The sequence below is a fragment of the Nanorana parkeri genome, unplaced genomic scaffold (assembly GCF_000935625.1).
Source record: "Nanorana parkeri isolate BGI_ZX_2015 unplaced genomic scaffold, ASM93562v1 scaffold1, whole genome shotgun sequence".
In the NCBI taxonomy this organism is placed as follows: Eukaryota; Metazoa; Chordata; class Amphibia; order Anura; family Dicroglossidae; genus Nanorana; species Nanorana parkeri.
Genome location: NW_017306269.1, coordinates 4,127,613 through 4,144,784, shown reverse-complemented (window position 1 = coordinate 4,144,784; position 17,172 = coordinate 4,127,613). Strand labels below are relative to the sequence as shown.

Sequence of the window (17,172 nt, the reverse complement as noted above, 5' to 3'; positions counted from 1 at the left end):
GGGGGGGGGGAGAGGAGGAGAGAGACACCGACTGACGCTAGGAGAGGGGGGGAGGAACACCGACCGACGTTGAGGGAAAGAGGGGAGAGACACCATCCGATACTGGGGTCCCCCAAAAATTTCCTCGGCCAAAAAGGGGTCACGAATGGAGAAAGTTTAAGAAGGCCTGATATAGAGCACTAAGGCTACACTACTATAGAGCACTAAGGCTACACTACTATAGAGCACTAAGGATACACTAATATAGAGCACTAAGGCTACACTAATATAGAGGGCTAAGGCTACACTAATATAGAGGACTAAGGCTACACTACTATAGAGCACTAAGGATACACTAATATAGAGCACTAAGGCTACACTAATATAGAGGACTAAGGCTACACTAATATAGAGGACTAAGGCTACACTAATATAGAGGACTAAGGCTACACTAATATAGAGGACTAAGGCTACACTAATATAGAGAACTAAGGCTACACTAATATAGAGCACTAAGGCTACACTAATATAGAGCATTAAGAATGTGCTATCATAGAGCACCAAGACAACATTATTAGAGACCACTAAGGCTGCACTATTTTACAGAAGAATGCTAACGATATTTTAATAGGCTAAGTCTACTGCTCCAGGTTCTTACAAACAGACATTCCTGACTGCTTCACATAACACAGGATCACTACAAAAAGAAAAAAAATCTGTAGACAACAGAATAACCTACAAATGAGCATTTCTGACAAACAGGGCAAAGAACACAGCACTAAGTAAATGTATAACAACCAATAGAAACCTGTCTGATTTTTCATTGCCAAAGCCAGACAAGTATAACATGGGTACTGATTGCTTGCCATTGTCCCTTTGTGATTTGCTACTTGCACTGTTTTCTGTGATTTGCTGCTTGCCATTGTCCCTTTGTGATTTGCTACTTGCACTGTTTTCTGTATAATCCGGCTTGTGTAAAGTGAAGTGAATCAGATGTTCAGCATTACTGTCCCGTTTATAGTCACACAAAAGGTGCCCATACCATACCGTACCAGACCAATGTAAATTTCGATATTCGTTCGTTAGCAATACTAACTCACCGAATTTCGACACTCGACAGAACGGATTTGTGTTTTCACATGTGCAGTGTTCTTGTTGCAATTATTTTCATATGAAAGCACCACAAATCCATCGATTTTCGTTCGATTCGAAAAAGGTTTTCAGCCTCACCCTTTGAGAAAATTCGGCTGGGAGTACAGTAGAAAAAAATCGTTGGGTTCCCATCAACTGATCGATTATCGTTCGAATTACCATTCATAGATGATTTCCAAGCAAAAATCAATAGGTGTTTGGGCACCTTAAGAACATTTCCCCACAACTACCAATCGGACTTTCAGTGCAGGTTTGAATTTGATTGGTTGGTGAAATAGGGTATACATGGTTAGAATTTCATACAAACAAAATCATTTTTGGAATGTTTGTTTCAACTTTCTAATAGTTGATGGGGTCAAATTGGTGATTAATTTCGACCGCAGTCATGAAAAGTGGAAGGAGGATGTTGGAAAATTTTTCTTGCTTGAACAAAATTCTAACAGTGAATGTGGCTTTCGTTTGGGAAGCTTCTTTCATTTCAGAATCGAATGTTAAATCAAAATTAAAATCACACGAAATTTCAAACAACATTCGTTAGGTCTGTGATGGCATTATCAAATGTTCCCACGTGATTTTTGGTGTATACTCTGCTTAACTCCTTTTCTTAGTAAGTACCCATTAATACATCAGGCCTTGCTTGATCCCAGAATGGCAGATTCTACCCAGCTGGCTGCTCATCTTTCCCATTATCCCAAACAAAAGCCATAAGTAGTTGACTGTTTATCCTGTATGGCCATTTTCAAGCTTTCAATTTTGTTCAGAACATTATTGTGTTGTTGTGCAAAGTATACATGGTGATGGGTCTTTGTTACATCCAGTTTTTAAAATGTTGTTTTGAACTTTAACATCACTTCAATAGTGGCACTTTCCTTGAATGTTCTCTGAAAATATAACACAAATGTGGAAAGAATTGGGCATCTGAATCATAAGAGGCTTTTAAGAGGAAAAAGCAGAAGTTTCTACATAGAAGGACACACTTATCACAGCTTGTGCCGCATTTCAATGTGATAATTACAATTAACTTACTGAAGTAAATCCCATACACGATCGCAGTTCCCATGCCGAGCAACGCACCCCCGACTGTTATAGCCGGCTGCAAATGACTATACTCCCCTGCATACGGCTTAAATCTGAGGGGGGTAACTAGACTTGTGGTGATTTCCTCTTATGACATTTGTTTACAAAGCAGTAGATGTGTGCTGGTAAAGAACTATCCTTGTACTTATAAATAAACATGGAGTCTTATGATCTCCTTATACTAAAAATGTATTAATCATTAAACAATGCAACGCATTAAACTAAATACTGAACCAATTTAAAAACACATACTGATCTATTTATTAATATTTTCAACCAAGATTAACACATTTTTCTCCAAAGGTTTAATTGAAAAAAAAAATTGTGAATCTCTCACACTAACTACTGAAGATAACTCAACAGCAACAGACAGAAATAATCAATGTCCCGAGCTCAGGAGAACACTGCCGAGCACAGAAATTGTAAATAAAGCTTGGGGTGGTTACAGCCTAACTACAAAACAACACTAAGGGGGTTATTCATGAAGGAGCCGAAGGATACAGCCATAGCTTCAGCTGATTCATCGGCCTAGGGGCCCTTCGGTTCAGTCGAACCGAAGGGCTGCTGTACAGGCTATTCACTATAGCCCGTACAGCAGCCGAAGGCGGCTGAGTGGCTCAGCCGAGACGAAGGTATAAGCTTCAACTCGACTGAGCTGAAGTGACAGCCGAAGCAAGCTTTTATTATGTGCTTTTATATATATATATTAATAAGCAACATGTGGAACATTTAGCTTTTTGTGTACAGGTTAAGTAGATGTAGGACATTTAACGTTGTGCCAAGGGTAACTAGAGTTCATGTAGAACACTTAGGTTTATTGGGTTGAGGTAACAAGAGTTTAGATATAAAATCATAAACATCTTATTTTACCTTAGTGTAATGAACAGCTGTCCTCTAATCTTGATATGAGGGATCTTGGTTTAATGAGCAATAGGATCAATGCCAAGACAGCTGTCTTCTAACCTTGATATGAGGGAGTCTTATCAAGAAAAGAAGACCCATCTAATGATCCTGGACCAATTAAATATCAGTACAGGTGTCATTATTATCTGATTTATGGAAATAATTCAAGGTAACACAGATGGTTCTACTGTTCACAACCCTATAAAAGGGGCCTCTGAGTTGCCACATGTTCCTGGCTGGCCAGCTGAATAAATCTACTTCTTGAAGCTATCTTGCCTGAGTGGTTGCTTATCAATTAAACACTTGGGGAGATTTTCCCCTTCACAGGCCACCCGCCAGCAGCTTATACTTCCTGTACCTTCTCTCCTCTGTTTACAGGGGCCCGCTGCTGCCAGTCTATGGCATAACTCATGACACCCTATGACAAAGGTTAAAGTGAAGTTGTTGCTTTGCTCAGTATGGACACAGCACAACCTGGTGAACCTTTTTTCAAGGTTCTTGTCAGGCAATTCTTGTTTTAGGGTGGTTATGCTCTGTCCCTGTCTCCTGAATTTGCACTTGTTTTATCACCCTTTCTCACTAGCTTTAAATGGAGACTACAATTAAGTAGCCATTTCAACACACATTAGACAGACATGGTCCAATGTTGTCATCGTCAGTATTGCAGGAGATCAGCAGCATTGAGATGTCACAAAAGATGAAAGCAAGTATTTTATCAAACAACTGCTATTAGTTAAACAACTGCTATCAGTGCTAACTAAATGCTGTCGCTTAGCTATGGCTTACATTTACTTTAATCATTTTGGGGTCTGATTATAAACAATTTGCAGAGCCATTCACCCTGCGGATCTCTGTAAATGTTCTTTCTGTGTGAATAATTGCAAAAAAAAACTGTTCTTAGTATATTTTCTTTTCATATCGAATCTAATGTGATGCAATACTCCATTATGGCCACTAGATGGAGTTGAGGAGCATAGGAAATAAGTATTTGTTTTCTTTGCTGCTTGGTGCCATCTAGTTGCCATATTGTAGTATTACGTCACAATACATTGTAGCATAAGATCACATTACATTCAATCTGAAAAGAAAATGTACTCAAAAGCTTTGTTTTCCGTTCGCAGAGATTTGCAGGGTAAATGGCTCTGCAAATTGTTTATAAATAGACCCCTTTGTGTCTGCTCACATTAGACATATTTCAGTTAAAAAAAAACTATGACTCAGGATGTAGATCTATCTAATTGCTTAGTGTGTGTGTGTGTGTTGGTGCTTCCTGAGGCATGTGATCATGGCGTACTAGACAGCTGTGGTCCTGGAGTAGTGTCCAGGAGCCAGTCCGTGTAGTTTCCAGGCTTGTGATCTCGGTGACAGACTCTCAGAGTTGTCACATTGAACGAGCTCTCTTTTCTTTGCCTAGCACCCCTTGTCTCTGCTGTCAAATTGGCTCCATGTATGCTGCCATCATCTTTGATACCAGGAAGGAAAATAAGCAATAGTACTTGAAATGAAATTATTTACAGATGAGACTAAAATGAACAAGTGTTCTATTTTCTCTGTATTATTCTATTGCATGTAGGAATTGAGTTGGTCATATGAAGACATTGGCAGCATATCATGACTGATACCGGACAGATCATTGTTAAAGGGTAACTATAGTCAAAAACTAAAAATAAATCTGTATTTAAATATTAAATTTCCATAAGCTCTACCCCCTCCTAATAACCATATCCATCTAGAAGTTTGTAAACTTACTTATTGAAGATGCCCATAGGATGTACTTCCTCAAAACACTGACACCATTTAACTCAGCCCTGTGAATATGCACTTTCTTGCATCACCACTGTCACAGAGCCTGACTTCTGAACTGCAACTGAACGTCTGAACAATGTAACATCATCATGGCTTGCTGGAAGCAATGCATTAAGGGATATTTAGTCTTGAACAATCAATATTTCATCACATCAAGTAGCAGAGAAAGAGGTGCAAAGCACACTGGGAATCTAGGAAGTTGTTGAAAGTGATGGGAAGGCAGGAGACAGCACTCACCACATAAAATGGATTTTACAAGTAAGCTTTGATTGCATTATCAAAACCAACTCTAGTATGTATTCTTATCACAATGCTGATGTTATCCCAGGATAGTATACGTCGGGACTTTAACATAAATATGCCAATTTCTAACTGGGGCTTACTGACACAATTATAATAAATCCATATTTGTTTTTTTTAAAATACAAGCAGTTTGTCTGTGAAAAGTGGCATTCTCAGAGGGAAACTTCACTTCAGAGGCATGATACTATGTGAAACTTTGAGGCACCCCTGAGGAAGCTAGAAGGAACCCCAGGATGCCATGGTACCCTGGTTGACAAAGGCTGCGTTAGATACCCCCAGGGCTGGGGGGATCCTTTGTCATGAGTAAATTGGGTATTTATAAAACAAAGACATATTGTGAAAAAAATCAGATATAAAACATCACTTTAAAATGTATACATTCAAATAAAAATGATCCCAAACCATCAGGGTGCGTTCACACCAGAATCGGAACCAAAAACGGAGGTACATTGACTTGCATTTGCATAGTCCATTGACATTCGCTGCATTGTGTTATGTTGTGTTATGCTGTGTTTTTTGTTTTCGGTGTTATCTTTACACTGAGCTATATAAGCTATTGGTTTTGCCTTGCGTTGACACCTGTTGGCAGTTCACACCAGTCCGTTGCATTGTGTTGCGTTGAAAAAAGTAGAGCCTACTTATTTTTTTCAGTGGAGGGCAGCGCAATGCAACATAATAGTGTGAAGTGCTCCCCTTCACACCCATTTATTTTCAGATGTCCTTGCGTTGGCATCCATTGAAAAAAAAATGCCAACAGATCTGGTGTGAATGGGGACCCAAAGTTTCCCTTCAAGGGGAAGCGCTTGTGATGAATGGTTTATACATATGCATGTGTTGCAAACCAGCTCTGTGGGATAATACTAGACTTTTAATGTCCATGGATTCCCTTGCTATGTATTCAATCAATAGACGTGTTTCCTTCTCTCGCTGACCTTAACACTCTTCAGTGCACATTGCTTCTCATCAGAAAGTCAATAAATGTGCAGCTTTATAATAATGCATACACCGACTTGTAGAACCTGCTGACTAAGGACAGGAGCCACAGGGACTGTCACATTAAAGCATGATATAATGGAACCACGAGCTGCAAGGTCACAGCAAAACTGCATGAGGATTAGTCATGGTTATCACTAATCACTATCTATGCAATGCTAGTTTTCTACCTTATTCTACCTCAAACCTTGAAACACTTGTTTGTGCTGCAAATGCAGCGGCTGAAGTATACATTTCAGCATTCCTGTATCCAGCAAAGACTACCGGTGCAGAATTTAAAGGGAGCACAGTTATTTTCAAAGTTTTTTTTTTGATAGATTGGATATGGATAAGAACCCTTGTCAAGTTTTTATTGTTCTCCCTGTCCCTGCTACATAAATGTACCCTCTTTATTTGTGTTGATTGCCACTGAGACAAGAGAAATTGATGGGAAGTTGCCATCAGAACAAGACGTGAGGGCAAATCTTCCAATAGGGACACCTGTTCCGGTGACTGCTCTCTAAAATGGGGATTCACCTCACTTTCCTTTCATTTTCAGTTGCATCTGTGGGACAGGAAGCAAAGGGAAATGTCCCCAGTAGGACAGAGAAAAATAAACTTACAGAATATTAAACCCTTGCTCTGCCATACAGCTGTAAAAAAAAACAAAAAGCTAAAGCACATTTATAAAGCTCAGTCAAGTGCTTTACAAATGAGCATTGCGCTTTCCTTGCTTCGGAAGTCTGAAGTCGACAGAGCAAAGTAACAATTAATTAGAGCAGATAAAACAAAAGCCGCACGCAGAGCCCGGTCACAGTATTTGATTGTTATTTGTACTCTTGCTTTAAAATTCTACTTTTTTTATTTCTTTTTTTTCTTTCTGTGAATAAAAAGTAAAATAATCAGGTTGATGAAGTCACTGCAATCTACTTGGCTGACAACATAATTAACTGCTACTAGATAACCTGAGCTATCTTGTTCTTTTTGGGTATCCTGTACCCCCAATCCACTCTTTCAAGAGTTTAATTAGCAAATAAAACAAAACAAAAAAAACACTAAAGTGACGTGTGCCCAACTTTTCTTTAACCCCACTGATAAGCCAAGGATTCTGACTTGAGATGAAAATGTTAGCCGGTCACACCACTTAGGGGGTCATTCTAAAAAACCCCAAGAGGAGCAGTGCTACATACGAAAACAAGATGGTCCACTCACTTTGCCATTAGGCCTTGTTGCCAATCAGCCACTGCATGGTAAAGCACATTCCATGAATTTGCCATATAGCTGCTGAGAAATAATAGATATTTTTCTTAACAAATTTCACGTAAACAGTTTAATAAGCAAAATGTTGCAGACTTTTTCAGCTTTGGAACCCGAATATCAATGAAGACTATTTACAAAGATACTGCTCTGCGAATCAGACTCACAATTCCTTGTTTTACTTGTTTTCTGACTACATTTCTACACCATTTTCCCAACTCTGTTTAAAGCACAGAAACCTAAAGTACAGACCAAAAAACCATAATACTAATTACATGCTGCTCTGGACTACAACAGACCTAAATCAATGTAAACTACATAATTTCTTATGATCACAGTAGTATCTGGTACATTCCCCACCCTTATGATAAAACAACTCCCCTCTGTGGGGGACCCCTTTAATAATCTCAATGCTGTCAATAGATCATACTGATACCAGACGTAAACAGAAAAAACTGGGATGAAATGAAGGCCTAGTGTTCCAAATGTATTGAATGGTATATAACCATAACCATATAATGTTTATGCACAACCACTTCTGGAAGCTCTTCAGCACAGTGGTTCAGTGAGTAGAACTTGTACTTTAAAACGCTGCGGTTTCAGTTCATATACATGTCCAGCCATGACATTAATTGCAAGGACTTTGCATGTTCTCCAAGTGGTTCAGTGGTTAGAACTTGTACTTTAAAACACTGAGGTTTCAGTTCATATCCATGTCCAGCCATGACATTAACTGCAAGGACTTTGCATGTTCTCCAAGTGGTTCAGTGGTTAGAACTTGTACTTTAAAACACTGAGGTTTCAGTTCATATCCATGTCCAGCCATGACATTAACTGCAAGGACTTTGCATGTTCTCCAAGTGGTTCAGTGGTTAGAACTTGTACTTTAAAACGCTGAGGTTTCAGTTCATATCCATGTCCAGTCATGACAATAACTGCAAGGACTTTGCATGTTCTCCCAGTTTCTCTAATTGTTTGGGTTTCCTCCCACACTTCAAAGACATGCTGGTAGGTTAATTGCCATCTACCATCTAAGGTGCATAGGGACCTTAGATGGTAAGCTCCTTGAAGAAAGGGACTAATGTGAATGAATAGTATGTACAATGCTGTATGTAACTGCCTATTATAAGTGTCAGATGTTGTTCCTTATGTGCACTGCAATCTCCATCCACCCAGATATTGCCCTGGGAAATATCTGCCTATCCTCAAATACGTCAATGAGCAGCTAGGAACTCTGTGTGATACACCAGAACACACGTGATACTTCAAAGCTATTCTATGGCTCATAGTAAAGTAATGCATCAAGCCAGCTTGCAGGGGACGGGTAAAACTCTCTGTGTAATCACTTGCTTATACCCACTCGGAGTTCAGAAATGGGCAGATAATTGCAAACAATATACAATACTGCAGTAATTCCTAACAGGACAGGAAAAAGGGGAAATCCATCCCCTCACCTGTCCTTGCCATCTCTCATACTGATAAAACAACCTTATACATTGGTTGCAATAAATGTAAAATCAAGCATGGCTGGAACATGAAAAAAGAAACTGACACAGGCTGAGATGAGAATACATTTTTTTTGTAAGAAGAAGAGTGCAAATCAGACAAAATGAAATCAGCGGGAGCATTTTTGAGCTCAGTGAGCGGACCACTGAGACAGATAATAGCTGTGATTGTCAGCAGACATAAAATGGTTTTGTGTATGAGACTAAAAGTTTACAGATACAGATATTACATAAAGGCTGGTTTAACACAATCATTTTACAAGAAAAACACTTTTTGTTTACTTATTATGACATAGAGCAGAGTGAGCGAGCTTAAACAGGATCTGAACTAAGTCTACCAGACTAACCTGTGGAGGCTGTTCCCAAATAAAAAGGCAGACAGAAGGCAAAGAACTAATCTCACTCTAAATATCTTAATGCTAGCATTTAGAGACAGCAATGCCTTAGATCGCACACTGTAGATCTACAGCTATGAGAGTCAGAGCAACAAGTAAGAGTGAAATTAGAACTTTTGATCTGATCTGCATACTAGCTGCAGTGCTTGACTGAAGAGTTTAAAGCCATGCGGGTAGAGCTTGACAGCCACGCAACTAGCATTTTCAGAAAGTGAGGCCAGAAGGGGCAAGCTCTCTGTAACTCACACATCAGGTTCCCTTTAAATGGTCTTTTATATAAAGAATAGGGATGCACCGATACCGATACTAGTATCAATATCGGTGCCGATTCAGAGTATTTGGGCGAGTACTCCTACTCGCCCAAATGCTCCAATGCCTAGTACGAGTACTTCCGGTATCAAAAAGCCAGGCAGCGCGTCATTACACGCTACCCGGTTTCCCGATTGGCCGGGAAGCGGCTCCATGCTCTCTCGTCACTTGTGATGAGAGAGCATGGAGCAGACTTCCTGGCCAATCAGGAAGCCGGGAAGTCTGCTCGGCTTCTTGATTGGTCGGGAAGCTGGCCAGTCAGGAAGCTGCCTCATGACGAGGGAGCATGGAGCCGGCCTCCCAGCCAATCAGAAAGCAGGGCGTCGCGTCATTACACGCGCCAGTCTTCCTGATTGGCCGGCCAGACGACTCCGGCTGGGTACCTGAGAAAGGCCGCGTTCTCACTGGAGAGGCCCCGGGGGTGACAGGCTGCACATACTAAGGTAAGAGGGGACTTTCGTGTTAATCGGGAAGCCGGGTGGCGAGTCTTTACACGCTGCCCGGCTAATCAGGAAGCCAGGTGGCGAGTCATTACACGCCACCTGGCTTCCTGAATGGGACTTCCGTTACTCGATAATTGGTATTGAAAAATAATTATCGGTACTTGTACTCGGTACCAAAATACCGGTATCGGTGCATCCCTAATAAAGAAAATGTTTACGGTAAAACTAATAAAGAAAATGTTTAATTACATTTCTGTATGATTTCCCTTTAACTGTCTTAAAGTGGACGTAGACTGACCAATTTAACTGTCTCCCAAAACAGTAACTTTTTAGGCATGTCAACTTCCAAGGTTGCCAGTGTGCCTATTTCAGCCATAACACAAAACTTTCAAGCCCTCAAATGGCTGGTGTCACAGCTGATCACATGTCCAGCAATATTGCAACTACAATTCAAATAAAGGCTAAGATGGCACCTTCCTTAGCTGTAAATGATAAGAGGTTGTAGTTACACTTTAGGTTTGCTGGGACCTTTTGGCCCAGCCCATTTTAGTGGGATGTAAAACAAAGTGGTTGCTAGGATCATGCTAACTTTTCCGCCAATGCTAATCAGGCCTTACCCATATGAGATCAAAATCAGAGAAAAAAATATGTAATCTGAGATCATTTTGAAACAGAGTACATGGGTACATACCTTACTCACTGGCGGAACTACCAGGGTTGCAGCAGTCGCAATCGCGACCGGGCCCTGGCATTCCGCCAGTTGGGGGGGGCAGAGAGAAAGAGAGCCCGCAGATCCCTCAAGCTGCCCGCAGCGTTCGTGGCCATGGGTTGCTTGGTGGCGCGTGTGCGCTGATGTTCAGGGGCTGTAACGTAAGGCCAGTGAGAAGCCTTAGGAGCCCTATGCCCACACAGCACATGCGCTAGGGGGCGGGACGAACTGGCGCTGTGTAGAGGAGACCGACGCTGCTGGAGAGGTATAGCGTCCTGTTACCAGGACATCCAGCGGCGCCTCTTCTAGCTCTCTCCAACGTGACACTGTGGCGCCCCTTCTAGCTCCCCTCTCTCCGTGACAGCGGCGGCATTCTCCCTGTACAGAAACCCACTCTTGTCTTCGTGATTTTCTGCCTTTTCTCCATCTAGAATGTGAGTCCTGTTATGACTATTTCTTCAACGTTGCATCTTCTTTTTTTTTACTGTCTGTGTACAGCAACTCCCACTGATATTTCCGCCCCCCCTCTATAATCACTATACAGCAATGCAGAATAGCACCCAACTATGTAGGACTACAAGTCTCAGCAATGCATTATATTTTAAAGTAGGGATCAACACTGCCAATACTGGGCATTTTCACGAGTACTCATACTCGTGAAAATGCCCCGATACTAAACGCAGATACCGGTGTTCAGTCAAGAACGCCGACGTAGTCGAGTTTGCTGACCTCAGCATCTGCGCTTGGGCACAGACCAATATTATCGAGGAAACCAGGATTTATTTGGAAAGTATTTATTTTAAATCGTTAATTGTGACCGTTAATAATATTCCATCCATTATTCACTGCCATGGGCTGCATATTATTACCGGTCACAATTAACGATTTAAACAAAATACTTTGTAAATAAATGGCTGTTTCCTCGATAATCCCGCCTACGTACGTGCAGATACTGGGTCAGCGTTCTTGACAGAACACCGGCACTAAAATTTTTAAACTGAAGCGGCTGCCTGAGGTCCCGCACTTGCTGGGGACCTCGGCAGCCTTCCTGTTAACCACACAGTGCCATGGTGGTTGGGGGGGGCCCTTCATAGTTTCTTGCACCGGGGCCCTGAAGGTTCTAGTTACGCCTCTGACCTTACTATTTGTTTTTCTAGAGGAGAGAGGAGAAGGCCAAGTTACCCTTTTTTTTAAGTTTCTGGCCCTTAATAGATCACAAAAGGGATGTGGTCTGCCTAATAAATAGAGACTCTACTTTCCTCTTCCACTTAGTACTGGCCACATTCCAGCTTAAGCATTTTATAAATCAGTTTCATTTGTTAAAACAAACGGATGTGTTTGAAAACCGAGCATTCAAACTAAAATCAATTTAATTCAATCAACTTATATTATCCAGTCGTGTATTCTAGGAGCACATCTACACAAACAAAGTGTGTTATTGATGTTGTTGATTTTAAGATGTATACCGAGTGAGTATGTGAACCTGGTTGCTCAATGAACTACAGTGGAATGTAGGAAGTGAAGCTATAGAGCTGTATCTACAGAATGCAGGAGGTAGAGGTATAGAGCTGTATCTACAGAATGCAGGAGGTAAAGGTATAGAGCTGAATCTACAGAGCGTGGGAAGTGAAGATATACAGCTGTATCTAGAGAATGGAGGAGGTGAAGATATACAGCTGTATCTACAGAATGTAGGAAGTGAAGGTATAGAGCTGTATCTACAGAATGTAAGAGGTAAAGGTATAAAACTGTATCTACAGAATGCAGGAGGTGAAGGTATAGAGCTGTATCTACAGAATGTAGGAGATGAAGGTATAGAGCTGTATCTACATAATGCAGGAGGTGAAGGTATAGAGCGGTATCTACATAATACAAGAGGTAAAGCTATAGAGCTGTATCTACAGAATGTAGGAGGTGAATGTATAGAGCTGTATCTACAGAATGTAGGAGGTGAAGGTATAGAGCTGTATCTACAGAATGCAGGAGGTAAAGGTATAAAACTGTATCTACATAATGCAAGAGGTAAAGCTATGGAGCTGTATCTACAGAATGCAGGAGGTGAAGGTATAGAGCTGTATCTACATAATGCAAGAGGTAAAGGTATAGAGCTGTATCTACAGAATGCATGCAAAGTGTCTGATGTGGGAACTTTTCTTCATACACCAAAGGTAGGTTACAGTTGAGTAGTGTTTTGCACCAGCTGTATCATCATTGTAAGAAAGGGACATGGCTTCATGCTGTCACTATTTGGTTAATTTGTCAAATCTCTGATGTTTTAATTAAACTGGAAGGTTTATTCCACTGGGAAAGTAAAAGGCTTTTACAGTAAGATTGTGCAGCACTGAAATACATGGAGTACTGCACTGTAAACATGTTTAAAAGGGTATATAAACCCTAACAATGAGTTTCTCTTTGCCATCTGTTAAATATACCATTGAAAGAGTTTTAATATACCTGTTAGATAAGTTTAAAAAAAATACCTGTTGATCCTCATGAAATCCTCTCCCTGTTTTATATATCAATCCAAAAAGATAATGAAACCACCATGACTTACCCAAAATAGCAACGACTTCATCATCCTGGATGACTTCCAAGGAGCCAGATACCACAAAGCAGAGGGTGTCTATACTCTCCCCGGCATGGTAGATGAGATCGCCTGGGGCACAATGTACGGTTTGGAACTCCATGGCGAGCGCCCTCAGACACCCATCACTAGCTAGGCGAAATGCAGGGTGCTCTTTAAATACTTTGCGGTTCAGGTGGACACAGATATCTGCTCGCATGTCTTTAGGACAAATCTGCAAAACCTGCATAAAAAAAGAAATTATTTGTGTTATTAAAGAAGCAAAAGCACCAACAGTACACTGAATAACATTCTCAGTTTCAATGAGCTTGTGTGTCTCCAGTAAAACTACTTCTTAAAGGGAATGTACTGTATGGTGTTTTGTATATAGTTTCTTTCTTTATTTACAGAGTTATTCACAAAAGGGTGAAGAGTTTGGAGAAGGCAGGAGAAGTGAACAATCTAGGACAACATAGCTGAACTGGAAAAATTCTCTAATTCAGCTCACTTTCCAGTTCAGCTATGTTGTCCTAGATCGTTCACTTCTCCTGCCTTCTCCAAACTCTTCACCCTTCAGTAAATAACCCTGTCAATGTTTAAAACTTAATTTATTTTTTTCCATTCAATATTGCATATAAATTTTAATATGTACCATTTGCAGCCAGCAGGTAGCGTGTTGTAAGCAACATGAAAACTTTTGGACTTTAACACAGTTGACTGTCAAGCAAAGATGGGAAAATCTAGATTAGTTAGTTTCCGCAGGCTTCAACAAACATGCAGACAGCCGTGGGGTTTCTTACTGGAGTTATGCCCCCTGTAATATATTTTGTAAAAATAAACATCAGTTTTTAAACTCGTGAAAATTAAACTGTAAAATAAAAATAACAAAATCCATGAGCATTTCTCTTTGTAAGGTAAGCCTGTATTTTTTTCAAGCCAAGCAATTGAAATGCTGTATCGCAGACACACTATTTACCTTACTCGCTCTCCCCTGCTGCCTCAATGTGCCACTAGTACTGATACACGGGGGTTTAGAACAATGCCAAAGCAAATATTGCAATAAGATAAAAAATATGTGAAAGAGAAGGATGCACAAACATAAAGCCTGGGTTGTAGAATGAGAGAGGCAGAACAATATACAGGCATCAAGATCAAATATTGTAAGAAATAAATCTGTTTGTTATACTGAAATCATCGCTTAAAGAGGTATTAAAGTCAAAAGGATTTTAAGCTTTTTCAAATGCTGATTTAATCACTTATAATGGATGCTGCTTCTTGATGTTTAGAAGTTTTAGCTTCCCGCAGAATCATCTGTTCCCCTGAGTACTGGCCCTAATATCCTGTTTTAGGGTGGCTCCTTCCCCTTGCAGGATCCAATGGAGCCACCCTTGTGTGTGCTTGTAAGCTGTGTCTCCACAAACACACAGACACAGCATACGGCAAGACACTGTCCTGCTCTCCACTCCTTCATCTCTTCTGCAAGCTAGTAGATGGTTTTCTCTTGGAGACTGCCCTTTCCCTTGTGATCTTGTACTGGACAGTAAGCTCAAAGCTGAGCTGACAGAGTTGGAGCTGTTCAGAAACATGATGACTGTATGTGCTTGGGAAAAATTGTTTTTAAAAAAAAGACTTTGCTGTGCAATGTATATTTTTTTATTATTTTTTTTAACCTGGATTCATTATTGAAAAAAAGCTTGAGAGCTTAATGCCACTTTGAAGTGTATATAAATCTTAAATATAGATGCTAGAGTCTGCACACTCCTTTGTCCTTTATGTATAGAAGCTCTCCATGCTCTGTATACGCCTGGTGAATCTGCTAGTCCCCTACTGAAACATGGAAGTAGATTTTCAGAATGTGTTCTTTCCTTTTCTCAGAGATCTACAACTCTTTAAAAGAGAACCATGGGGTAAGTGTTTTCCCCATAGTTCTCTTTAGGGTCATGGGAGGACACATACTAACCTCCTCCCGTTACCCAAAGCTCAGTATATAGCGGGCTATTGCCCGTGATGTACTGAGAGCGCTGCAGCCGGGACGGATCATGGGAGGACACATACTAACCTCCTCCCGTTACCCAAAGCTGCTGGCTCTGCCTATCTAGAGGCAGAGCCAGCTGTACCCGCCCCCTCCCCCGTCCGTTCCTCCACTCAGGGATGGTGGGAATCCCTCCGGGGAGGGGTGACTGACAGTCACCGCTCTCTGCAGGGAGATGATCGGAAAGTAAGCGAGCGACGGTATGTGTCCGCTCACTACCCGATTAATAGAGCCGACGTGTGACAGCTTCTTTGTCACAGGTCGGCTCTAAGTATGAGAATGAGTGGGAATCTCATAGTTCTCCTTTAATGGTGATGAAGTGGATTTTAAGCAGTATACACTTTTTAACAGCAGTATGTTTTCTTCTGCCCCTAGAGTTTGTATTGTAAGTGTGTGGGAGCTGTCCAGTGCTGAATCTATGCTGTTACAGGTATATTGCTGGACGATGATTTCTCATTTTTTTTCTGTTTTTTTTTTACAATAAAAGGGTATCTATGGTCACTAACTAAAAATTAGGGATGCGCAGATACCTATAATAGTACTTGTACTTGCCCAAACGCTCCGATACTTACCCCCAATACCGGAACATCCAGTCAGGGGGAAAATTCCTCTGAATGGCAGTCCCGCGAGGGAACATGGAGCCGGCTTCCCAGCCAATCAGGAAGCTAGGCGGCGGGTATTGACTCACAAACCCGGCTTCATGATTGGCCGGAAAGCCAGCTCCATGCTGTTTGCCCGGCTCCATGCTGATTGGCCGGGAGAGCTTCCCAGTCAATCAGCATCCCAGCCAGAAAAAGAGCAATGTCCCCTCTTCCAAAAACATATCAAATACTTCTAATTGAAACCACATTTTTAGAAGGAGACAGCTTTCCATAACAGGTAATATTTTGCTTTTTGTATATTTAGAAAGAAACATAAAGTTACAAGAAAACAGTGCACAGTGCTTACTTCTCCTGGCCTTCAGGTTATAGGAAGTTTGGTTGTTTCTTCAATTTCAGAAAAAAAAGTTTTCTCATCAACAAATTGCCTTTGGCCTCAGACATAGGCAGCAAGTAATAAACAACATATATTATGTTCTTTTACTTTCTGGCCCACTGTAATTACAACCTATCATTTTACAGTCCGAATAATGACACATAAGACATAAGACAATTGTTATTTAGCTATACAATGCTGCACAAAGGGGGCTGGGTTGAGGAGAAGTTAAAAGCATGGGGATTATTTACTCATAGCTTAAAGGAGATGTTCACCTAAAATAAAAAATATAAAAACTTTGTCATGTTGATTGCATTACTTGGGGGGATTAATGTCACTGTGCAATCTCTGCAAAGTAACCAGGGCATTCTGATGTACAAACAACTATCTGGTCACTAGCAACATATGCCCCCATTTGCATCCTAAACCTCACTATTGGCTGTAATGGGCCAGTTGTAAGACATGCAAATAGGTCAAGTTCATACAAATGTTTCTGATAGTCCCCCAGAATTCAGGGCTCATGAGGAACTCTGCACAGAATCTAACCATTAGCATTCAGAGCTACCTTTTCTATGCAGTAAGTGGTTTTATGTCTTAACCACTGATTAACTTTAAGAACATTACCTGCTCACTGTCCAATGTCTGTAATTTCAGTACACTTACACAACAAGTGAATATTAATGGAGTGATTAACAACACACCAAATAATCTTGTGTCATCTGAGCTGGTATCACATGTGCAGTATGTCAGAGCTGCCAGACACTTCTATAGGGGTGATTACTGTTTTTCCTT

The 17,172-nt window shown here is 40.8% G+C and overlaps 1 protein-coding gene across 1 annotated transcript in view; it reads right to left on the bottom strand.

Annotated features, from left to right (window-relative positions):
- KCNH1 (potassium voltage-gated channel subfamily H member 1) overlaps nt 1–17,172 on the bottom strand; it is a 253,988-nt gene that overhangs the window by 82,185 nt on the left and 154,631 nt on the right. Inside the window, exon 9 of the mRNA XM_018552733.1 lies at nt 13,365–13,617. Coding sequence (XP_018408235.1) covers nt 13,365–13,617 — 253 coding nt within the window. The remainder of the gene's footprint in view (nt 1–13,364; nt 13,618–17,172) is intronic.